The sequence below is a fragment of the Haematobia irritans genome, chromosome 5 (assembly GCF_050003625.1).
Source record: "Haematobia irritans isolate KBUSLIRL chromosome 5, ASM5000362v1, whole genome shotgun sequence".
Lineage (NCBI taxonomy): Eukaryota > Metazoa > Arthropoda > Insecta > Diptera > Muscidae > Haematobia > Haematobia irritans.
The window spans coordinates 100,795,630-100,823,126 of record NC_134401.1 but is presented as its reverse complement, the minus strand read 5'-3'; the positions used below and the strand labels follow the sequence as shown (position 1 = coordinate 100,823,126).

At 36.5% G+C, this 27,497-nt stretch overlaps 1 protein-coding gene across 1 annotated transcript in view; it reads left to right on the top strand.

Annotated features, from left to right (window-relative positions):
* The window catches only part of LOC142239950 (uncharacterized), a 49,328-nt gene that overhangs the window by 2,703 nt on the left and 19,128 nt on the right, over positions 1 to 27,497 (top strand). The window contains exons 3-4 of the mRNA XM_075311681.1: positions 21,709 to 21,762; positions 21,806 to 21,945. Coding sequence (XP_075167796.1) covers positions 21,709 to 21,762; positions 21,806 to 21,945 — 194 coding nt within the window. The remainder of the gene's footprint in view (positions 1 to 21,708; positions 21,763 to 21,805; positions 21,946 to 27,497) is intronic.

The window sequence follows — 27,497 nt, the reverse complement described above, 5'->3', positions numbered from 1 at the left end:
TATTTAAATAAATACGATGAGTAAAATCTGGAAATTTTACTTTCAGTTTGAAGCAATTTTCATGATCAGTGCGCCTGCTATTTTAGAGAATTTTAGAGTTGAATAAACGAAAATACTTTATAAGAAAAGGAAATTTCGTTTGTCTAAAATTTCATTATAGATTACTAATTTCCAGCAAATCGGATAAAAACTACGGATTCTAGAAGCCCAAGAAATAAAGCCGGGAGATCGGTGTATATGGGGGCTATACCAAAACATGGACCGATGGGCACCATTTTCGGCACACCTTTTTATGGTCCTCAAATACCTCTAGATTTCCAATTTCAGGAAAATCGGATAGAAAATATAGTTTCTAGAAGCCCAAGAAGCAAAATCGGGAGATCAGTCTCTATGGGTCCTATATCAAAACATGGACCGATGGGCACCATTTTCGGCACACCTTTTTATGGTCCTCAAATACCTCTAGATTTCCAATTTCAGGCAAATCGTATTGTAAATATAGTTTCTAGAAGCCCTAGAAGCAAAATCGGGATATCGGTCTATATGGGGACTATACCAAACCATGGACCGATGGGCACCATTTTCGGCACACTTTTTTATGGTCCTCAAATACCTCTATATTTCCAATTTCAGGCAAATTGGATAAAAACTACGGTTTTTATAGGCCCAAGACTCCAAATCGTGAGGTTGGTTTAAGTAGAGGCTATATCAAAACATGGACCGATACGGACCATTTTCGACTCACCTCTTTATGGTCCCAAACTACCTCTAGATTTTCAATTTCATACAAATCGGATAGAAAATACTGTTTCTAGACGCGCAAGAAGCAAAATCGGGAGATCGGTCTATATGGGGGCTATACCAAAACATGGACCGATACGGATCATTTTCGACACACCTCTTTATAGTCCTACAATACCTTTAGATTTCCAATTTGAGGCAAATCGGATGGTAAATATAGTTTCTAGACACCCAAGAAGCAAAATCGGAAGATCGGTCTATATGGGGGCTATATCAAAACATGGACCGATACGGACCATTTTCGACACACTTCCTTATGGTCCTAAAATACCTCTAGATTTTGAATTTCAGACAAATCGGATAGAAAATACTGTTTCTAGACGCCTAAGAAGCAGAATCGGGAGATCGGTCTATATGGGGGCTATATCAAAACATGGGCCGATACGGACCATTTTCGACACACCTCTTTATGGTCCCAAAATACCTCTGGATTTACAATTTCAGGCAAATCTGATAAAAAATACGGTTTTTGTAGGCCCAAGACACCAATTCGGGAGGTCGGTTTATATGGGGACTATATCAAAACTTGGACCGATATAGCCCATCTTCGAACTTGACCTGCCTGCAAACAAAAAACTAATCTGTGCCCAATTTGGGGACGATAGCGCCGTTATTGAAGGCTGTAGCGTGATTACAACAGACAGACAGACAGACAGACAGACAGACAGACAGACAGACAGACGGACAGACGGACATGCTTATATCGTCTTAGAATTTCTCCCTGATCAAGAATATATATACTTTATATAGTCGGAAATCGATATTTCGATGTGTTACAAACGGAATGACAAACTTATTATACCCCCGTCACCATTTTATGGTGGTGGGTATAACAAGTATATACGGCCGTAAGTTCGGCCAGGCCGAATCTTATGTACCCTCCACCATGGATTGCGTAGAAACTTCTACGAAAGACTGTCATCCACAATCGAATTAATTGGGTTGTGGTATCTTAAAACTTCTTAACATCGTTTTCTAAATTGTGAGTTAGTTCATACTTGGTATATATTAGACAAAAAAGTTATGTAACATATAGGTAAGTCTACAAATAATTACGAATCAACATGGACTTTTGCACGGTACGTAGAGAGCCAGAATTGAAATATGAGGGTCGCTTATATGGGGGCTATATAGAATTATGAACTTGATATGGACCAATTTTTGTGTGATTGCACGCAAAAAAATAATTCTTTCCTCCCAAACGAAATTTTAGACAAACAAAGTTCGTTTCTCATTTGCTTTTCGCTGTAAGAAAGTGTATTTGGGAGAAAAGTATATACTTTTTGTGATAAACGTTAATTCTTTTCCAGGATGTAAAAATAATTTCATAAGGACAAACTCAAAAAAAAAAAAAAAAAAAAACATTGTTTTCTTGCTAATTGCATTTTCCCTCACATCTTTCTCACATCCAACATGTTTTTTAGTTCTTAACACCTTTTCCTGTAATACCAACAACGTAGAAGAAATTATACGATTTTATAAATTTTTAAAATTTTTTTACCTTTCGCCTGGACGGAGAATCGAACCGCGGACCATGCACTTTGTAAGCCAACACACTAACCACTGAGCTATGTACCTGTTATGGTCATCAATAGATAAATATCCATATAAGTTATATTTATATAGCATAGCTGCGGCGCCCACGAACCGAGTAAACAAAGTTTATTTAACAGAAACAAACATTTACTTTGTCACCGTGGTGCAGTGGTTGCTACGTCCGACTTGCATGCCAAGGGTCGTGGGTTCGATCCCTGCTTCGACCAAAGTTTTTTTTGTTTTTTTTTTTTTACATATATTCCAGATATGTTCGGAAGATTCCGAAAAAATGTTCAACATTCCATTGTAGTATATTAAATTTTGAACTGTAAAATGTGTCTTATTAAAGACCTAAAGTGAGAAAAGAACAGTGTTTGATATAAACGAAATGGACTGTGTTGTTGTTTCAAAAATAAGTTTTTTTATTGAAAAAATAAAAATTTTGTAACAAACGAATTTTTTTGGTGATAAAAGTTTAAAATTTTGGAAGCAATTCAAAAAACTCTAACAAAAGAAAAACGTTTTCGGTACACGTTTTCCAAACGTTTTTTTTCTTTGCGTGTGGGGATCGATTTATCTGAGGGCTACATATAACTATAGACCGATATGGACCTAGTTAGGCATGGTTGTTAACGGCCATATACTAGCACAATGTACCAAATTTCAACTGACTCGCATGAAATTTGCTCCTCCAAGAGGCTCCAAAACCAAATCTCGGGATCGGTTTATATGGGGGCTATATATGATTATGGACTGATATGGACCACTTTTGCCATGGTTGTTAAATATCATATACTGCCACCACGTACCAAATTTCAACCAGATCGGGTGAATTTTGCATCTCCACAAGGCACCGGAGGTCAAATCTGGGGATTGGTTTATATGGGTGCTATATATAATTATGGACTGATATGAACCAATTCCTGCATGGTTGTTGTGAATTCTATGTGGATGGGAATTATCCTCTGACTGCTAGAGCCAAAATGCCGTCCAAGCAAGAAGAGCATCGTATCAAAATTTTGCTTGCGCATCGCGAGCTACTCGCACGCAAAGCTGGCAAAATCACTAAAAGTGTCCAAATCAACCGTTACAAATGTAATTAAAGTGTTTGGGGAACGTTTGTCGACAGCCAGGAAGTCTGGATCGGGAGGAAATCGAAAACCGGAAGCCGCTGAGACGACAAAGAGAGTTGCCGGTAGTTTCAAGCGAAACCCTAACCTCTCTCTCCGAGATGCCGCAAATAAGCTGGGTATATCGTCTACAACCGTGCATCGAGCGAAAAAACGAGCCGCACTATCGACTTACAAGAAGGTAGTGACTCCAAATCGCGATGATAAACAAAATACGACGGCCAAAGCGCGATCCCGGAGGCTGTACACGACGATGCTGACGAAGTTTGACTGCGTGGTAATGGACGACGAAACCTACGTCAAAGCCGACTACAAGCAGCTTCCGAGACAGGAGTTTTATACGGCAAAAGGAAGGGGAAAGGTAGCAGATATTTTCAAGCACATAAAACTGTCAAAGTTCGCAAAGAAATATCTGGTTTGGCAAGCCATCTGTACCTGTGGCTTGAAAAGCAGCATTTTCATAGCTTCCGGGACTGTCAACCAAGAAATTTACGTGAAAGAGTGTTTGAATAAACGTCTGCTGCCTTTCCTGAAGAAACACGGTTGTTCCGTACTGTTTTGGCCGGATTTGGCATCTTGCCATTACGGTAAAAAGGCCATGGAGTGGTACGCCGCCAACAACGTGCAGGTGGTTCCCAAGGACAAGAACCCTCCCAACACGCCAGAGCTCCGCCCAATTGACAAATACTGGGCTATTGTCAAGCGGAACCTAAAGAAGACAAAAAAAACTGCTAAGGACGAGCAGCAGTTCAAGGCAAACTGGCTTTCTGCGGCGAAGAAGGTGGACAAGGTGGCTGTACAAAATCTGATGGCAGGTGTCAAGCGTGAGGCCCGGCAATTCGGATTTGGAAAAGCGAAAGCCTAACTGAATATTTTTCCTGAATTTTATACTAATTGAACTTGAAAAAGAAATTTAATTTGATTTTTTTAATAAACGATTTCACCGATTTACACGCGTTTTCCCTTGACCAAATTTTGATCGTATCACCCTTTAATATATACTCAGACAGTCAACCTACAGTAAAATCCTGGGACTCTCTGCACGCACAGAAAAACCAAGTTTGGACATGGTTGCCGCATCCATTTAATGCTTATCTAGAGCATGTAATTGTCGCGAAAACCATGTATTTTGTCTTTGTAAAAATAGTTTTCGAGCGGAGAAAAATGTATGGTGGCAATAAGCATTTCAATGGTTCTCAAATACCGCAAACATGTTCTATCATTTAAATGATAGAATTTGAGACCATTAAATGGTCGGGAAAATCATGTACCTGACCATTCAATATTTTCACTTGTTTATAGGGAAAAAAGTATTTTTATAGGTTAAGTATAGACATGTCTAAAACCATTACATGGCCATAAAGACTATTTACATTTTTTTCGTGACCATTTAATTTTTTAACTTTCTTGCAGCGAAAATAATTTTATAAAAACATTGAGCAGGTACACACGATTTTCATATAGCCTCAGTCGTGTGTGGATTGTTTCTTGGAATGGACGTAGAATACGGATTTACTGTGTTTTGTGTTAATTTTTTTATTCAGAAGTGACACGTGGTTTTATGTGAAGACAAAAAAGGAAAGTGTAATTGAAACAAGTATATACAGCAGTAAGTTCGGCCGGGCCGAATCTTAAATACCCACCACCATGAACCAAATATTAGGGTTTCCTTTGAAATTTCAGGAGGGCTTGAGGACACTTCCGGAATATAAATTTAAAGATTTCACCTATGAGGACTATATCAGATTCTGGATTTATAAGAACCATTTTTGTTTGAGTTTTAGAGGAATTATTAACATCTCTTGTAAGTGTGCAAGAAAATTATAAAATAACGTATTGATTTGAAATCTTAAATCTGTAGATTTGCACCCGAGAAGTAAAATTTGGAAATTTTGCATTGAGTTTCAAGCAATTTTCATGATGAGTTGGCCTTCTACACCCTCAAGAAGTGAAGTCGGTCTATATGGAGGCATTACCAAATGGACCGATAAAAACTTAATCCGATACACGTTTTTGTGAGCCTCAAATACCAGAATATTTAGAATTTCAGGCAAATCAGATAAAAACTACGGTTTCTAGAAACCCAAGGAGTTAAATGTGGAAATCGTTCTTATGGGGGCTATACTAAAATATGGACCGATACTCACCGTTTTCGGCACACCTCTTTATGGCCCGAAAATACCTCTAGATTTCCAATTTCAGGCAAATTGGATAAAAATTTTGGATTCTAGAAGCCCAAGAAGTAAAATCGGGAAATTGGTCTATATGGGGGCTATACCAAAATATGGACCGGTACTCATCATTTTCGGCACACCTATTTATGGTCCTAAAATACATCTAGATTTCCAATTTCAGGCAAATTGGATATAAACTACGGTTTCTATAAGCCCAAGACCCCAAATCGGGAGGTCGGTTTATATGGGCACCAAAACAAAACATAGACCGATCCTCACCATTTTTGGCACACCTCTTTACGGTTTTAAAGTACCTTTTGATTTCCAAATTCAGATAAATTGGATAAAAACTGCGGTTTCTATAAGCCCAAGAAGTAAAATCGGGAGATCGGTCTATATGGGGGCTATACCAAAATATGGACCGATTCTCACCAGTTTTGGCACACCTCTTTATGGTCATAAAATACCTCTAGATTTCAAATTTCAGGCAAATTGGATAAAAACTACGATTTCTATAAGCCCAAGAAGTAAAATCGGGAGATCGGTCTATATGGGGGCTATACCAAAATATGGATCGATACTCACAATTTTTGGCGCACGTATTTGTGGTCCTACAATACCACTAGATTTCCAATTTCAGGCAAATTGGATAAAAACTACGTTTTCTATAAGCCCAAGACCCCAAATCGGGAGGTCGGTTTATATGGGGACTATATCAAAACCTGGACCGATATAGCCCATCTTCGAACTTGACCTGCCTGCAGACAAAAGACGAGTTTGTGCAAAATTTCAGCACGATTGCTTCATTATTGAAGACTGTAGCGTGATTACAACAGACAGACAGACAGACAGACAGACGGACAGACGGACATCGTTATATCGTCTTAGAATTTCTCCCTGATCAAGAATATATATACTTTATATAGTCGGAAATCGATATTTCGATGTGTTACAAACGGAATGACAAACTTATTATACCCCCGTCACCATTCTATGGTGGTGGGTATAAAAATGTACCTGTTTTTTATACCCTCCACCATAGGATGGGGGGTATATTAACTTTGTCATTATACCCTCCACCATAGGATGAGGGGTATATTAACTTTGTCATTCCGTTTGTAACACATCGAAATATTGTTCTAAGACCCCATAAAGTATATATATTCTGGGTCGTGGTGAAATTCTGAGTCGATCTGAGCATGTCCGTCCGTCCGTCTGTTGAAATCACGCTAACTTCCGAACGAAACAAGCTATCTACTTGAAACTTGGCAAAAGTAGTTTTTATTGATGTAGGTCGGATGGTATTGCAAATGGGCCATATCGGTCCACTTTTACGTATAGCCCCATATAAACGGACCCCCAAATTTGGCTTGCGAGGCCTCTAAGAGAAGCAAATTTCATCCGATCCGGCTGAAATTTGGTACATGGTGTTAGTATATGGTCTCTAACAACCATGCAAAAATTGGTCCACATCGGTCCATAATTATATATAGCCCCCATATAAACCGATCACCAGATTTGACCTCCGGAGCCTCTTGGAAGACCAAAATTCATCTGATTCAGTTGAAATTTAGTACGTGGTGTTAATATATGGCTTCAAACTCCCATGCAAAAATTGGTCGAAATCGGTCCATAATTATATATAGCCCCCTTATAAACCGATCCCCAGATTTGACCTCCGGAGCCCCATGGAAGAGCAAACGTCATCCGATTCAGTTGATTTGGTACGTGATGTTAGTATATGGTATCCAACAACCATGCAGGAATTGGTTCATATCAGTCCATAATTATATATAGCACCCATATAAACCGATCCCCAGATTTGACCTCCGGTGCCTTTCGAAGAAGCAAAATTCATCCGATCTGGTTGAAATTTTGTACGTGGTGGTAGTATATGATATTTAACAACCATGCCAAAAGTGGTCCATATCAGTCCATAATCATATATAGCCCCCATATAAACCGATCCCGAGATTTGGTTTTGGAGCCTCTTGGAGGAGCAAATTTCATCCGAGTTAGTTGAAATTTGGTACATTGTGCTAGTATATGGCCGTTAACAACCATGCCTAACTAGGTGCATATCAGTCTATAGTTATATATAGCCCTCAGATTAATCGATCCCCAATCACACAAAAATTGGTCCATATCAATAATTGTATATAGCCCCCATATAAGCGACCCCCATATTGCAATTCTGGCTCCCTACGTACCGTGCAAAAGTCCATATCGATTCGTAATTATTTGTAGACTTACCTACACATACTTTTTTTGTCTAATGTATACCACGTATGGACTAACACACAATTTAGAAAACGAATTAAGATACCACAACCCAAGTAATTCGATTGACGCAATCCATGGTGGAGGGTACATAAGATTCGGCCTGGCCGAACTTACGGCCGTTTATACTTGTTTTGTTCTGCATTTTGCTATATGGTATCATTTATTTTTATTTGCAGTTACATGATGTCTGCGTTTGTATATTTGATGGGCACGATGTAAATATGGAATAATTACAGATTGTTGAAATTGAAATAAAACAAGTATATACGGCCGTAAGTTCGGCCAGGCCGAAGCTTATGTACCCTCCATCATGGATTGCGTAGAAACTTCTTCTAAACACTGCCATCCACAATCGAATTACTTAAGTTGCGGTAACGCTTGCCGATGGCAAGGCATCTTAAAACCACCTAACACCATCTTCTAAATTGTATGACAAAATTTTCTATAGAAAGAAAATTTTGACAAAAATTTCTACAGAAATAAAATTTTAACAAAATTTTCTATAGAAATAAACTTTTGACAAAATTTCTATAGAAATAAAATCTTGGTAGATTATTTTTGGCTCGAGTGGCAACCATGATTATGAACCGAATAAAATTTGAACAAAATTTTCTATGGAAATAAAATTTTGACAATGATGAAAATTTTATTATGAACCGAATAATATTTTAACAAAATTTTCTCTAGAAATAAAATTTTGATAAAATTTTCTATAGAAATAAAATGTTGACAAAATTTTGTATAGAAAAAAATTTTGGTAGATTATTTTTGGCTCTAGTGGCAACCATGATTATGGACCGACATGGACCAAGTTTTGTGTGATTGGACCAATTTTGATATGGTTTTTAGCGACCATATACTAACACCACGTTCCTAATTTGAACCAGATCGGATGAATTTTACTCCTCCAAGAGGCTCCGGAGGTCAAATCTGGAGAACGTTTTATATGGGGGCTATATATAATTATGGACCGATATGGACCAATTCTGGCACGGTTGTTAAAGATCATATACTAACACCATGTTCCAAATTACAACCGGATTGGATGAAATTTGCTTCCCTTGGAGACTTCGCAAGCCAAATCTGGGGATCGTTTTATATGGGGGCTATATATAATTATGAACCGATGTGGACCAATTTTTGCATGGTTGTTAGAGACCATATACCAATATCATGTACCAAATTTCAGGCGGATCGGATGAAATTTGCTTCTCTTTGAGGCTCCCCAACCCAAATCTGGGGATCGGTTTATATGGGCGCTTTATATAATTATGGACCGATGTGGACCAATTTTTGCATGGTTGTTAGAAACCATTTACCAATACCATGTACCAAATTTCAGCCGGATCGGATGCAATTTGCTTCTCTTTGAGGCTTTGCAAGCCAAATCTGGAGATCGGTTTATACGGGGGCTATATATAATTATGAACCGATGTGGACCAATTTTTGCATGGTTGTTAGAGACCATATACCAACATTATGTACCAAATTTCAGCCGGATCGGATGAAATTTGCTTCTCTTTTAGGCTGCGCAAGCCAAATCTGGGGATCGGTTTATATGGGGGCTATATATAATTATGGACCGATGTGGACCAATTTTTGCACGGTTGTTAGAGACCATATACCAACACCATGTACCAAATTTCAGCCGGATCGGATGAAACATGCTTCTCTTAGAGGCTCCACAAGCCAAATCTGGGGATCGGTTTATATGGGGGCTATATATAATTATGGACCGATATGGACCAATTTTTGCACGGTTGTTAGAGACCATATACCAACATCATGTACCAAATTTCAGCCGGATCGGATGAAATTTGCTTCTCTTTTAGGCTCCGCAAGCCAAATCTGGGGATCGGTTTATATGGGGGCTATATATCATTATGGACCGATGTGGACCAATTTTTGCGCGGTTGTTAGAGACCATATACCAACACCATGTACCAAATTTCAGCCGGATCGGACGAAATATGCTTCTCTTAGAGGCTCCACAAGCCAAATCTGGGGATCGGTTTATATGGGGGCTATATATAATTATGGACCGATATGGACCAATTTTTGCATGGTTGTTAGAGACCATATACCAACATCATGTACCAAATTTCAGCCGGATCGGATGAAAGTTGCTTCTCTTTTAGGCTCCGCAAGCCAAATCTGGGGATCGGTTTATATGGGGGCTATATATAATTATGGACCGATGTGGACCAATTTTTGTATGGTTGGTAGAGACCATATACCAACACCATATACCAAATTTCAGCCGGATCGGATGAAATTTGCTTCTCTTAGAGCAATCGCAAGCCAAATTTTGGGGTCCGTTTATATGGGGGCTATACGTAAAAGTGGACCGATATGGACCAATTTTTGCATGGTTGTTAGAGACCATATACCAACACCATATACCAAATTTCAGCCGGATCGGATGAAATATGCTTCTGTTAGAGGCTCTACAAGCCAAATCTGAGGGTCCCTTTATATGGGGGCTATACGTAAAAGTGGACCGATATGGCCCATTTTCAATACCATCCGACCTACATCAATAACAACTACTTGTGCCAAGTTTCAAGTCGATAGCTTGTTTCGTTCGGAAGTTAGCGTGATTTCAACAGACGGACGGACGGACGGACGGACGGACATGCTTAGATCGACTCAGAATTTCACCACGACCCAGAATATATATACTTTATGGGGTCTTAGAGCAATATTTCGATGTGTTACAAACGGAATGACAAAGTTAATATACCCCCATCCTATGATGGAGGGTATAAAAAGAGTGTGTAAAAATATATGATGTTTGCTTGAACGGCATTATAAATACAAATAAACAATGAATTAGTTTATAAATAAATAAAAACAAACAAATAATGTTAACTTTGTGTTTTCTTTTCTCAAGTGGCGTCCTTTTTTCGACGATGAAAAAAGTTTTTTTCATAAAGATCAAAACATTTTAGGTTGTGACCATGTTCTTTTAACTAGGAGAAAAACATTTTTAATGATTACCATAACATTTTAAATCGTGACCATTGCCTTTTCATTCAAACAAAATTCTTTTTATCAATATAATAACATTTTAGATGAGGACAGTTATATTTTTCTTAGAACCATGTTCACTGAGTCAACATGGTTGCAGGTTAAAATGTTACATGGTCGCCGCAAAAATAGCTCCTATCATATTATTTTGCTCTTCGAATATGATTGTGACAATCATAATTCTTCTCTGCGTGTGTTCCTTAACTCAAACAGGTCATAGCCTGACGCAAATCTCTCAACGAGATGACTGAACAGTAGAATTGTTGTTAAGCGTCCAGTGGGGAGGGGTGGCATTCGCCCGTCCCGTATATCCTATACTGGCCATCCACGTAACAATAAAGTGATTTTCGATGATTAATATTTGTTTTTGTTCTCTAATCCCGAAATTTAAAAGTCAACCCTCTCATATCCCTAATATAATATTTTCTAGCATATATGCCCCAAGCACACACAGAGAAGGAATATGATCACCCCAAACATGTTTCAAGAGCAAAATGTTATTTTTGGATGGGAAACATGCAACATTTTTGTCGCAAAAATTTTCTTTTCTCCGCAAACATATACATGGTCATCGAAATCAGATACATAATTTCCGAGAAAATAACATGATTGCGACAAACAAGTTACATGTTTGCCGTCCAAAAATAACATTTTGCTCTCGATACATGTTGGAGGTGATCATATTCCTTCTCTGGGTGCATTTTACACTAGTTTATGACAATTATATACTTACTGTTAAAAGTGATGTGTTTTAACAAATTGAGTCCCAAATATATACTTGTTTACACCGAAACATATGAAAAACACACTTTTTTGCCCCTACATTTAATGCATTATATAAAATATTTTATTAGATTGTTTCTCTAAATCTTTTTCTCTTAAATATTCACACATTTAAAACTTCATAATAATCAATTCTATGATATCCCTCATCGTCCAGATTACAACATTTATAAGATTTTGCTACATCCAATTGTGGTTGATATTGTTGACATGGTTTATTGGCGTCGGGATACTCATATACTTTTGAATAGATGTTACAGTTGTGATAAGGCGTTGACTCTATTCTTCTTTGTTCCACATTAGGTTTCTTCAGATTGCATTGTATAAGAGGACTTCCCACTATCTTTGAATAATCATATGAAGAAGAAATTTCCTGATACAAATTCGGTATATTGGGAGCAATCTCCAATGGCGGTGTATGCAGTGATGAATATATTGTAGTTGATCTATTACAAGAATTGTGATTAATTGGAGTATCAGGACTTACATAGGTAGATCTGGAAGGAAATTTTAGAGAAATTTTAGAGAAATTTTAATATACATGTATACACCCAGAGAAGTTATATGATCACCCCAAACATATTTCTTTACTTTTTCACGGTGAATGTGGAATATAATTATCCTAAAATATTATTTTCACGCTAAACATAAGCATGTTTGCCCAAAGCAGATACATAATCTCCGAGAAAATAGCATGATTGCGAAGAACATGTTACATATTCCCCAGGAAAAGGGGAAACATAAGACCTGTTTTCTTGTACTACTAAATACCCAAGTCGTGACGGACTAAAAGAAAACAGAGTACTCTTTTTTCCAGGGTATGTCCGAATTGTGCAACACTGGCATCAGCTGTTTAAAAACAATCACAGACAACAAGTTAAGTAATAGATCAAGAAAGATATAGACGGACGTATAGACCAAAAAATGCATAGACTTCTCATGTCCATCGCACTCAATTGTGCAGTCAAGTGACTCAATTTATTTTTGGAGAACGAAAATTACCTTACAAATCAGTAAATTTTCATTGAAAAAGGTGTAGATGTACAGCATTTTCTTTTAAAGGGTGATTCTTTTGAGGTTAGGATTTTCATGCATTAGTATTCGACAGATCACGTGGGATTTCAGACATGGTGTCAAAGAGAAAGATGCTCAGTATGCTTTGACATTTCATCATGAATAGACTTACGATCTGCCACAACGTCGAATTTTCAGTGAATGGGCCCTAGAAAAGTTGGCAGAAAATCCGCTTTTTTATCGACAAATTTTGTTCAGCGATGAGGCTCATTTCTGGTTGAATGGCTACGTAAATAAGCAAAATTGCCGCATTTGGAGTGAAGAGCAACCAGAAGCCGTTCAAGAACTGCCCATGCGTCCCGAAAAATGCACTGTTTGGTGTGGTTTGTACGCTGGTGGAATCATTGGACCGTATTTTTTCAAAGATGCTGTTGGACGCAACGTTACGGTGAATGGCGATCGCTATCGTTCGATGCTAACAAACTTTTTGTTGCCAAAAATGGAAGAACTGAACTTGGTTGACATGTGGTTTCAACAAGATGGCGCTACATGCCACACAGCTCGCGATTCTATGGCCATTTTGAGGGAAAACTTCGGAGAACAATTCATCTCAAGAAATGGACCGGTAAGTTGGCCACCAAGATCATGCGATTTGACGCCTTTAGACTATTTTTTGTGGGGCTACGTCAAGTCTAAAGTCTACAGAAATAAGCCAGCAACTATTCCAGCTTTGGAAGACAACATTTCCGAAGATATTCGGGCTATTCCGGCCGAAATGCTCGAAAAAGTTGCCCAAAATTGGACTTTCCGAATGGACCACCTAAGACGCAGCCGCGGTCAACATTTAAATGAAATTATCTTCAAAAAGTAAATGTCATGGACCAATCTAACGTTTCAAATAAAGAACCGATGAGATTTTGCAAATTTTATGCGTTTTTTTTTTAAAAAAAGTTATCAAGCTCTTAACAAATCACCCTTTACAAGATTTGAAATTTTATCAATAGAACAAATGATAGGAAACAAAATTAAAGATACGAGTAGATAAAAAATCACTCATTTTAAACGAAAGAGTGCCTACCTTGCCTCTACCGTGAGCAGACAAACTACAGCGTTGTGAATGGACTTGAGACGTCTATAACTTTCTTGGTATACAGCGATGTGAATGGACTTGAGACCACGGTTGCCACAGTTGGCAGAATTCTTCCAAAATACTAGATATTTTACTCTTTGGTAGATTGGTAGAATTCCCGATGATTTGGTAGATTTTGCAAAATATTCAACTCCACCTAAGAGGTATTTACTTCACAAATTTTCTATAGAAATAAAATTTTGACAAAATTTTCTATAGAAATAGAATGTTGACAAAAATTTCTATAGAAATAAAATTTTGACAAAATTTTCTATAGAAATAAAATGTTGACAAAATTATCTATAGAAATATAATGTTGATACAATTTTCTATAGAAATAAAATGTTGACAAAATTTTCTATAGAAATAAAATTTTGACAAAAATTTCTATAGAAATAAAATGTTGACAAAAATTTCTATAGAAATAAAATTTTGACAAAAATTTCTATAGAAATAAAATTTTGACAAAATTTTCTATACAAATAAAATTCTGACAAAAATTTCTATAGAAATAAAATGTTGACAAAAATTTCTATAGAAATAAGATGTTGATAAAATTTTCTATAGAAATAAAATTTTGACAAAAATTTCTATAGAAATAAAATGTTGACAAAAATTTCTATAGAAATAAAATGTTGACAAAAATTTCTATAGAAATAAGATGTTGATAAAATTTTCTGAAGAAATAAATTTTTGAGAAATAAAATGTTGACAAAATCTATATAAAGGGTGATTTGTTAAGAGCTTGATAACTTTAAAAAAAAAAAAAAACGCATAAAATTTGCAAAATCTCATCGGTTCTTTATTTGAAACGTTAGATTGGTCCATGACATTTACTTTTTGAAGATAATTTCATTTAAATGTTGACCGCGGCTGCGTCTTAGGTGGTCCATTCGGAAAGTCCAATTTTGGGCATCTTTTTCGAGCATTTCGGCCGGAATAGCCCGAATTTCTTCGGAAATGTTGTCTTCCAAAGCTGGAATAGTTGCTGGCTTATTTCTGTAGACTTTAGACTTGAACTAGCCCCACAAAAAATAGTCTAAAGGCGTCAAATCGCATGATCTTGGTGGCCAACTTACCGGTCCATTTCTTGAGATGAATTGTTCTCCGAAGTTTTCCCTCAAAATGGCCATAGAATCGCGAGCTGTGTGGCATGTAGCGCCATCTTGTTGAAACCACATGTCAACCAAGTTCAGTTCTTCCATTTTTGGCAACAAAAAGTTTGTTAGCATCGAACGATAGCGATCGCCATTCACCGTAACGTTGCGTCCAACAGCATCTTTGAAAAAATACGGTCCAATGATTCCACCAGCGTACAAACCACACCAAACAGTGCATTTTTCGGGATGCATGGGCAGTTCTTGAACGGCTTCTGGTTGCTCTTCACTCCAAATGCGGCAATTTTGCTTATTTACGTAGCCATTCAACCAGAAATGAGCCTCATCGCTGAACAAAATTTGTCGATAAAAAAGCGGATTTTCTGCCAACTTTTCTAGGGCCCATTCACTGAAAATTCGACGTTGTGGCAGATCGTTCGGCTTCAGTTCTTGCACGAGCTGTATTTTATACGGTTTTACACCAAGATCTTTGCGTAAAATCTTCCATGTGGTCGAATAACACAAACCCAATTGCTGCGAACGGCGACGAATCGACATTTCACGGTCTTCAGCAACACTCTCAGAAACAGACGCAATATTCTCTTCTGTACGCACTGTACGCATTCGTGTGGTTGGTTTAATGTCCAATAAAGAAAACTGAGTGCGAAACTTGGTCACAATCGCATTAATTGTTTGCTCACTTGGTCGATTATGTAGACCATAAATCGGACGTAAAGCGCGAAACACATTTCGAACCGAACACTGATTTTGGTAATAAAATTCAATGATTTGCAAGCGTTGCTCGTTAGTAAGTCTATTCATGATGAAATGTCAAAGCATACTGAGCATCTTTCTCTTTGACACCATGTCTGAAATCCCACGTGATCTGTCAAATACTAATGCATGAAAATCCTAACTTCAAAAGAATCACCCTTTATATATAAAATTCAATCTATGTTTGTTTGTTTGTTTGTTTGTATGTTCAGAGTTGGCTCCGAAACGGCTGAACCGATTTACTTGAAATTTTCAGAGATCGTAGAGGGCGTTCATGTGGTGAAAATAGGGTACCTCATTTTTTGACACCTGGTCGCGGAGGGGGACCTCCCCTTTGTCTGACTTTTTGAAAATTGGACCAAAGTTGACCTATTTGCTTGAAATTTTCATTGAAGGTTGGGTTTGGTATCTAGACAAAGATCCGCTACTTTATATTTCGATATTTGGTGGCGGAGGGGGACCTCCCCTTTGTTCGACTTTTTTTAGAGTACAGTGAAAAAACTAAAATTCTCTAAATTATCTGAGATTTACACAGAACATGCGGTGAGGTTATGGAATTAATATGGGGTACCTGATGGTTTCATATGTGGACGGGGAGGGGGACCTCCCCCTTGCCCTACTTTTTTAAACTTGGAACAAAATTATGCGATTTGCTTGAAATTTTCATTGAATGTTGGGGTTGGCATCTAGACAAAAATCCGCTACATTATTTTTCGATATTTGGTCGGGGAGGGGGAGCACCCCGCCCCAATTTTTTTTTTTTTTGAAAGTACAAACAAAACTAAACTCCCCCGACTGAAATTTTACGGAAAAAATGGGTTATGAAATTTATATAAGGTTCTTAATTTTTTAATAAAAATGAAAGGGCATAGGGAGACATCCGCTTCTCTTAAGTACATACAGAGAAACAATTAAACTTTTACCGAGTTACTTGAAATTTACAGAGGACTGGGGAGAGGTTACGATAATAATAGTTGATACCTGATTTTGTGATATTTGGACGGAAGAGAGGCCGCCCTTTTAGGCTTATAATTTGCTTGACATTTTCTGGGACGTTTACAAAAGATACGCTACATCACTTTTCGATATTTAGTCGGGGAGGAGGTCCTCCTCTAAAACTGCAAAAAAAAAACAACAATTCTTAAGTTTTCTTGAAATTTACATAGGCAGTGGGGGAAGGTTATGAACGAAGAGGCAACCTTCCTTGCCCCACACTTGAAGGAAAGTTTCAAGAATTTTCAGGGAAGGTTAGGGATGCTATTCACTACGGTGTTTGTCGATATTGTATCGGGGAAAGTGACGTCCGTTTAAAACAATAGAGCAAAATTTAAACATCGCCGATCTACTTGAAATTTACAGGAAACGTGGGAGGAGGTGATTAAATTTATACATAATTTTTAAATTAGTATATGATTTTTCGATATCTGGTTGGGGAAAGGGAATATTGAAATAAACTTCGTCGATTTACTTCGATAGAATTTGTAGGGACCATTGAGTAGTTGTGAAATTAATATAGGGTACGTGATAGTCCGATATCAGGTCGGAGTGGAGCGAAGGTGGGGGGAGGGCTCCCTTTTGTCCGTTTTTTTTTCTTAAATTGAAAGTAGAGGGTTGTCCGTAAATGGGAACTCGGTACATAATTTTATGATTTTTGCACAGGCTTCTGCCAGACTTCTTTTTAGTAAAGAACTTAAATTTACATGAAATTGGCAGCCAACGTAGAGGGTGCATCATTTTCCAACATTTTAGCAAATGTTAATGTGGTGGAAACAGTAATTCTTTGTATGTTATTATAATATAGTGCTTAATTTTCAGATATGTTGAGGAGAAGGATACCTTTCCTTGACAAACCACACTTAAAATTCACAGGAAATATAGAAGATTGTCCAACTACTTGAATACAGAACATTATTAAAAAAAATTGGTGGAAAGGGTACACCCTCTCCCGCCGTATTTGTACCTATAAACGAAAAATAAAGTAGTCCGATTTGTTTAAAAGAATTCAAATCTTTTCGAATTTGTTTTCAGCACGAAGGATATAGTTGACTAAGTTAACGCAAAATATTCCTCCAAATATGCTTCGGAAGGCGCAGCGAAGCGGGCAGGGTTACGCTAGTGTTCTATAGAAATAACATTTTGAGAAAATTTTCTATACAAATAAAATTTTGACAAAATTTTCTGTAGAAATAAAATGTTGACAAAATTTTCTATAGAAATAAAATGTTGACAAAAATTTCTATAGAAATAACGTTTTGAAAAAATTTTCTATAGAAATGAAATTTTAACAAAATTTTCTATAGAAATAAAATTTTGGTAGATTATTTTTGGCTCGAGTGGTAACCATGATTATGAACCGATATGGACCAATTTTTGTGTGATTGGGGATCGGCTATATATAACTATATACCGATATGGACCAATTTTGGTATGGTTGTTAGCGGCCATATACTAACACCGCGTTCCAAATTTGAACCGGATCGGATGAATTTTGCTCTTCCATCGGCATGTGTTACCGCAACCCAAGTAATTCGATTGTGGATGGCAGTGTTAAGAAGAAGATTCTACGCAATCCATGGTGAAGGGTACATAAGCTTCGGCCTGGCCGAACTTACGGCCGTATATACTTGTTTTTTTATACCCTCCACCATAGGGGGTATATTAACTTTGTCATTCCGTTTGTAACACATAGAAATATTGCTCTAAGACCCAATAAAGTATATATATGCCGGGTCGTGGTGAAATTCTGAGTCGATCTGAGCATGTCCGTCCATCCGTCCGTACGTCTGTTGAAATCACGCTAACTTCCGAACGAAACAAGCTATCGACTTGAAACTTGGCACAAGTAGTTGTTATTGATGTAGATCGGATGGTATTGCAAATGGGCCAAATCGGTCCACTTTTACGTATAGCCCCCATATAAACGTACACTCAAAAAAAAGTGAACTCTCTATTTCACTAAAGCCAATTTAACTTTCGTTTAGTTCATGGAATTATTATTTTTGGAGAAAGTTTCCTGTACTCTAATAATTTTTTGTGTACGTTAGTTAAATGAACTAAAATCGAGGAAAAAAATATACACAAATGAAGGATAAAGATTAACTAAATTCGTGTCTTCCACAAAATAGTTCAATATTTCTTTAAATTGGTAAATTTTACTACAAATGCATTCATCATGAACTTCGTATGTCACTAAAGACATTCTTGCAATTTTGAACTCCAATTTTTTCCTTCAAACTACAAAATTTTCTTTAACAAGTGAAAAAACGTAATTATGTCTAATGAATTTTGTTGAATTTGTCGAAAAATATTTACTTATTTTTATGACATCGGCGTGATGCCAGCGTTTGTTATACTGTTTAGTTAAAATTTTCTAAAAATATTCAAAATTTTCTAAAATTAACCGAAATGTTTCTTCTTGGTGGGTTCACTGTTTTTTCAGTGTATCCCCAAATTTGGCTTGCGAGGCCTATAAGAGAAGCAAATTTCATCCAATCCGGCTGAAATTTGGTTCATGGTGTTATTATATGGTCTCTAACAACCATGCAAAAATTGGTCCACATCGGTCCATAATTATATATAGCCCCCATATAAACCGATCCTCCGATTTGGCTTGCGAGGCCTCTAAGAGAAGCAAATTTCATCCGATCCGTCTGAAATTTGGTACATGGTGTTAGTATATGGTCACTAACAACCATGCAAAACTTGGTCCACATCGGTCCATAATTATATATAACCCCCATATAAACCGATCCCCCGATTTGGCTTGCGAGGCCTCTAAGAGAAACAAATTTCATCCGATCCGGCTGAAATTTGGTACATGGTGTTAGTATATGGTCTCTAACAACCTTGCAAAAATTGGTCAACATCGGTCCATAATTTTATATAGCCCCCATATAAACCGATCCCCCGATTTGGCTTGCGGGGCCGCTAAACGAGGGAAATTTCATCCGATCCGGCTGAAATTTGGTACATGGTGTTAGTATATGGTCTCTAACAACCATGCAAAAATATTATATATTATATATATAATTATATATAGCCCCCATATAAACCGATCCCCCGATTTGGCTTGCGAGGCCTCTAAGAGAAACAAATTTCATCCGATCCAGCTGAAATTTGGTACATGGTGTTTGTATATGGTCTCTAACAACTATGCAAAAATTGGTCCACATCGGTCCATAATTATATATAGCCCCCATATAAACCGATCCCCCGATTTGGCTGGCGAGGCCTCTAAGAGAAACAAATTTCATCCGTTCCGGCTGAAATTTGGTACATGATGTTAGTATATGGTCTCTAACAACCGTGCAAAAATTGGTTCACATCGGTCCATAGTTATATATAGCCCCCATATAAACCGATCCCCCGATTTGGATTGCGAGGTCGCTAAGAGAAGCAAATTTCATCCGATCCAACTGAAATTTGGTACATGGTGTTAGTATATGGTCTCTAACAACCATGCAAAACTTGGTCCACATCGGTCCATAATTATATATAGCCCCCATATAAACCGATCACCAGATTTGACCTCCGGAGCCTCTTGGAAGACCAAAATTCATCTGATTCAGTTGAAATTTGGTACGTGGTGTTAATATATGGCCTCAAACTCCCATGCAAAAATTGGTCGATATCGGTCCATAATTATATATAGGCCCCATATAAACCGATCCCCAGATTTGATCTCCAGAGCCCCTTGGAAGAGCAAAATTCTTCCCATTCAGTTGAAATTTGGTACGTGATATTAGTATATGGCATCCAACAACCATGCAGGAATTGGTTCCTATCAGTCCATAAATATATATAGCTCCAATATAAACCGATCCCCAGATTTGACCTCCGGTGCCTTTTGGAGAAGCAAAATTCATCCGATCTGCTTGAAATTTGGTACGTGGTGGAAGTATATGATATTTAACAACCATGCCAAAAGTGGTCCATATCAGTCCATAATCATACATAGCCTCATATAAACCAATCCCGAGATTTGGTTTTGGAGCCTCTTGGATGAGCAAATTTCATCCGAGTGAGTTGAAATTTGGTACATTGTGTTAGTATATGGTCGTTAGCAACCATGCCGTACTAGGTCGATATCGGTCTATAGTTATATATGGCTCTCAGATAAATCGATCCCCCGTCACACAAATTGGTCCATATCAAAGTTCATAATTCTATATAGCCCCCATATAAGCGACCCCCATATTTCAATTCTGGCACGTACCGTGCAAAACGTCCATATCGATTCGTAGTTATTTGTAGACTTAACTATACATAACTTTTTTGTCTAATATATACCACGTATGGACTAACTCACAATTTAGAAAACGATGTTAAGAAGTTTTAAGATACCACAACCCAAGTAATTCGATTGTGGATGATAGTCTTTCGTAGAAGTTTCTACGCAATCCATGGTGGAGGGTACATAAGATTCGGCCTGGCCGAATATACTTGTTTTTATTAAAATGCAAACTGGCTACATCGACGCGATTTGCACTGATCTGTATAAATCACCAGAGCAACGATGTTCTTGATAGCTCATACAAATTTTGCATCGAGTACTAAAAGTAAACAGACCTATATTTGGGGAGATCATATTCGTTTTTTTTTGAGATTTACTTTACCTTGATAGAAGGGTAGAAGTTTTATGGATTTCATGTGATATGCACTTAGATTTGGAAAACCATTTTGTCTTCTGGTGTATTAGACAAATAACGAACATACCAAGAAGAAAACAACCCACAGCAATTATAGGCATTATGCTGATAAACCATGCTATATCATTGGGTGATAACCATATATCCTTGTCCATAATTAAGGTGTGAGCTTTACAATCAAATGGTGAAATGGTGATCTCATTGGGAGGCAGCGAACAAAACATATAGGAATTCTTATATTCTAAATGCTCTATAATTAAATTACTGGTTAAGTTGACTATTTTATAGTCCAAATGTCTTTTAAAATAGACAAGGTGAAAATCATTTTTGAAATTTCTGAATCCGATGCTTATCTTGGTAGCGGTAACTGTGGATATTGTTAAACTACCATAATTCGATTTTATAGGAATAATATTACATGATGGCATAGATTCACGTGCTGAACATTCTAGGAAACTTTGGTCTGGAATAGATGAGGATGTATTATCTTCTTCCGAGGAGGAAGTGATTATTTCACTAGTAGTTTCAGTATTCTCCGTACTTGAGGTAGGTTTATCACAATCCAGTTCCAAATCCAAAATATTTTGTTGATTCAACTCTTCAGGATTAAAACATAGGAAACCATTTGCTTGTAACTTAAAGGATTCACTGAACCTTTGCAAATACTCTATCATCTCCTTGTTGCTGCAATCACAATTCCAAGGATTATTTTCCACACGTAGTTGTATATTTTTCTCTCGAATATATTCCAGGAAACTACGGTCCACCGATGTCAATGAATTATGGCTAAGATTTAGAATTTCTAGATATTCCAATGATTTAAAATATTCTTCATCTACACGATTTAATGAACAATTTTGTAAATTTAATTCACGTAAATACAAAAGATTTTTAAAAGTCTCGTCATTTAAGTTAGCCATAAAATTATTATTACTTAAATCCATGTAATTGAGAAATAGGAAATCGATTCCTTGCCACCATTCCCAAGGATTATAGGTGAGTTGCCTATTAGACAGTTGAGTTATTGTGGCATTTTGTAGAGTTTTTGACATGGGTTTTAGAAATTGATTACCCACAAAACGTCCATTATTTTCCAAAGGATTTTGATAAAATTGAAATTCCAATAAACCGGTAAGACCTTCAAAAGTTCCCGCCTTGAGTGTATTTATTTTATTACCGCTGAGTTTCAGACGTTTTAGTTTCTTCACTGTATTTTGGGAGAATGCTCCATCTTGTATAGTTTCTAAATTACAATCGATTATATGCAATTCTTTGAGGCTATAATCACCTATGAAAAATGACTTTATTATTGTGCCCTCGGAGAAGTAACAATTGCTAAGAGTCAAAGACAATTCTCTGCCATAACAAGCAGCTTCTAGATATTCTTCCATTTCTTTATCCAAATAAGCTACGCTACCATTTGAGCAGGTCATTTTACAAACTGTTGTATCTTGTTGACATAAAGCAACTCCCAATGATTGACGTTTAGCTCTAGGATGCAGAGAACCGGAATTTATTGTGCGTCTAGGAAAATTTCTAGTATTTTCAGCATTTTCTTTAGAGCTCCCAATATTTGATGTAAATTTTTCATCTACCAGTGTCTCAGTTTTAATTAAAATGCTCTCCACGTTGGGCACCATTTGGTGGTTATTGACAGCTTTATTTATTGATACACTGCTCTGTAGATCTTTTTCGAAAGATGAGAATGGCGTTACCATTTGTTCCAAGGTGCTCGTTTCTGATGAACGGTTTTTTGTTTTGGGCGCCATATCAGCAATTATAAAATGTTTCATTTGTGATTCTTCTTCAATGTCTCCTTTTATATTAGTAGATGCTTTGGAATCCAGAGAACTGGAATTTATGGGGCGTTTAGAGAAAATTAGATTATTTTCCGCTTTTGCTTTAGAGCTAGTTGGTTTATTTGGTTTAAACTGTTCATCTACCAGGGGCTCCGTCTTACTTAAATTGTGTTCTACGTTGGGCGCCATTTGGTGTCTACTGACAGCTGTATTTATTGGTACACTGCTCTGTAGATCTTTTTCGAATGATGGGGATTGTGTTATCATTTGTAGCACTAATGTCGTTTTTAGTGAACGGCTTTTTCCATTGGGCGTCATATCAACAATTATAGAATGTTCCTCTTGCATTTCTTCCTTAATGGTCACTTCCATCTCATTAGGTGATTTAGAATGCATAGAACCGGAATTTATGGGGAATATAGCTTTAAGATGCATCGATCCGGAATTTATAGGGCTTTTAGATAAATTTCGATTATTTTCAGCTTTTGCTTTAGAGCTCCTATTATTTGGTTTAAACTGTTCATCTACCAGGGTCTCCGTTTTACTTAAAATATCTTCCATGTTGGGCGCCATTTGGTGTCTACTGACAGCTGTATGTATTGGTACACTGATCTGTAGATCGTTGTCGAATGGTGGGGATTGTGTTACCATTTGTAGCATTGAGGACGTTTTGAATGAACGGCTTTTTGCATTGGGCGCCATATCAACAAATATAGAATGTTCCTCTTGAGTTTCTTCCTTAATGACCACTTCCATCTCATCAGATACTCTAGAATGAAGAGAACTGGAAGCTCTAGAATACAGAGAACCAGAATTTATAGGACGTTTATAGAAATTTCGATAATTTTTATCTTTTGCTTTAGAGCTCCTTTCATTTGGTTTAAATTGTTCATCTACCAGGGGCTTTGTTTTACTTAAAATGGATTCTAATTTGGGCGCCATCTGTAGGTATTTTTCAGAAGCTGGGGATTGCGTTAACAGTTGTAGTTCTGATGTCGTTTTTACTTCATGGCTTTTTGCATTGGGCGCCAGGATGGGCGCAATTACAGAATATTCCTCTTTCGATTCCTCCTCAATGCCAACTTCCCTCTCATTAGAAGACATTTTGGATATAGTTACTAAATTATTGTGTTTGGATTCTGAGATCATTTTATTTGTAGCGTAAGAATTAAATATTTCGTAGATTAATTTATTTGTCATGTTATCAGAGGTATTTTCGTTGGGCGCTATTTTTGCGAAGCTTTTTACTTTCAGCTTATTATTTGACTTAAATCTACTATTTTGTGGATTATTTGGTTTTTGTCGACTATGATCTGCTCGACTGAAAGTGTTATTCATGTTTGGCGCCATTTGTAATTTATTGACAATAGTATCAAATTCTATATTATTCTGTAAATCCGCTTTAAATTCCCAAGAAGATATTTCCATTGTCTTTGGTAGAATTGTTATATTTTTCACCTTATAGTTTTTGGCTTTGGGTGCCAGTTTCTTTTCACCTGGAATATATTCTTCCAAATCATTATATAAAATTTTCGATAGAGCTTCTGATTTATGATTATTCGTGTTGGGCGCCATTTCAGTTGTTAATGACATGTTTTCGATGGCATTTATGCTGGCCGCCAATTGGTTTTTTAATTTATGATTTGCTTTAAAGTTTCTGGTACTGGATTTAATTAGTTCTTCTTCAGCATGCTCTGTTTGATCTGACAAGTTGTTTACGTTGGGTGCCATTTGGAGTTCTTCGACAGTAGCTCTATTCTTTACATTAAGTTGTAGTTTTTTGAAGTTGTCCGCCCTAGAATTTGAATTAAAGATTTCATATTTGGGGTTAGTTGATCGGTTTTCAGACTTTCCACGACTTAAAGAGGTGACCTTGGGTACTATGTGATTTTCCAACATGTTATTTGAATTATAGCTTGCATTTATTGCCTTAATCAGTTCGTAATCAATTGTCTTTTTTTGACGAGTAAAGTTATTCATGTTTGGCGTTGTTTGCAATTTATTGGAGTCTATTTCAATTTCCTTTTTCCTTGCTGCTATTCTATTTATTTGCAATTTATAATTTTTTACGTTGGGCGCCAATTTGTTATTTCCCCTATTGTAAGAAATGATTCGGTTTTTTAGTTCATTGGATGACATATCTGTAGAAATTTTGCATTTATGATTTTTGAAATTGCCTGGCATTTCATTAGTAGCATTCAAATAAAAGATTTTATAGTTAGGTTTAAATGACAGTTGTTTGGATTCTGGGTAATTTAAAGAATTGTTTTCATTTTGTGCCATTTGGCCAATATTACGTTTTACAACTTCGTCATCTATGGTATTGAGGTCTTTAATGGGCCATTCGGGACTTGGTGAAATTTCCTTAGTTATTAATTTGTTTTCCGGTTTAGTTTTCTCAGTTCTCATTACGTTGGGCGCCATTTTATTGGTATTTGTTTGCTCATTTGATGTATATACAGATTTCTCATCTAAAACCACTTCTTCTTTTTTGGAATATATTCCCTCAAAATTATCCGGATTGGTTGCCAGTGGTGCATTATTGGGCTTCAAATCGATTACTCCTTTGGGTCTCAAATTTTCTTCTGGCAAACTATTTTCTTGTGAGCCATCGTCTTCTACTTTTGGTATAACTATAGTGTGCTTTATTACTGGAGTTTTGAGGGAGGCTTCTAGAGACGTCTTTTCTCTTGAGACTTTAGCCTCGTTAGTGAAGTTCACATTAATTAAAATGCATAGCAATATGAAAGCTACTATTGCCGGTGTTAAAATATATCTCAAATATCTGAAAGAATGTATACGATATTATTAAGATTTATGGTTAAACGTCGCAATAACAAAACAATCCAATTTAGGTTATGTCAATGAAACAATATCGTTTTAATTGAATTTTCTTCGTACCTACATATATAATAATTTGACAAACAACAAATATGTGTATCACCCAGCAAAACAATTGGAAGTTGTTCCACAAACATTTTAAGAACTGCGCGGGATCGTCTTTTAATTTTTATAGCTTGGGTTACATTAACTTTGTCATTCTGTTACAAACACATCGAAATATTGGTCTCAGACCCTATAAAGTATATATATTCTGTGCCGTGGTGAAAATCTGGGTCGATCTAGCGATGTCGGTCTGTTGAAATCATGCTAACTTCCGAACGAAACAAGCTATCCACTTGAAAACTGACACAATTAACATAGTTGTATTATAGTTATATTGATGTAGGTCGGATGGTATTATAAATGGGCCATTTCGGACCACTTTAAGATCCCCCATATAAAATGATCCTAGATTTGGCTTGCCGAGCAAGAATGAAAATTTTGCCAAAATGTTCTATAGGAATAAAATTTTCTATAGAAATAAAATTTTGACAAAATTTTCTATAGAAATAAAATTTTGACAAAATTTTCATAAAAATAAAATTTTGAAAAAATTATATATAGAAATAAAATTTTGACAACATTTTCTATAGAAATAAAATGTTGGCAAAATTTTCTGTAGAAATACAATTTTGACAAAATTTTCTATAGAAATAAAATTTTGACAAAATTTTCTATAGAAATAAAATTTTGACAAAATTTTCATAAAAATAAAATTTTGACAAAATTATATATAGAAATAAAATGTTGACAAAATTTTCTATAGAAATAAAATGTTGGCAAAATTTTCTGTAGGAATAAAATTTTGACAAATTTTTCTATAGAAATAACATTTTGACAAATTTTTTTATAGAAATAGAATTTTGACAAAATTTTCTATAAAAATAAAATTTTGACAAAATTTCCTATAGAAACAAAATTTTGCCAAAAGTTTCTATAGACATAAAATTTTCACAAAATAAAATTTCCATATACTAACACCATGTACCAAATTTCAGCCGGATCGGATGAAATTTGCTTCTCTTAGAGCAATCGCAAGCCAAATTTGGGGGTCCGTTTATATGGGGGCTATACGTAAAAGTGGACCGATATGGCCCATTTGCAATACCATCCGACCTACATCAATAACAACTACTTGTGCCAAGTTTCAAGTCGATAGCTTGTTTCGTTCGGAAGTTAGCGTGATTTCAACAGACGGACGGACATGCTCAGATCGACTCAGAATTTCACCACGACCCAGAATATATATACTTTATGGGGTCTTAGAGCAATATTTCGATGTGTTACAAACGGAATGACAAAGTTAATATACCCCCATCCTATGGTGGAGGGTATAAAAAAACAATTTGGTAACAAGTATATACGGCCGTAAGTTCGGCCAGGCCGAAGCTTATGTACCCTCCATCATGGATTGCG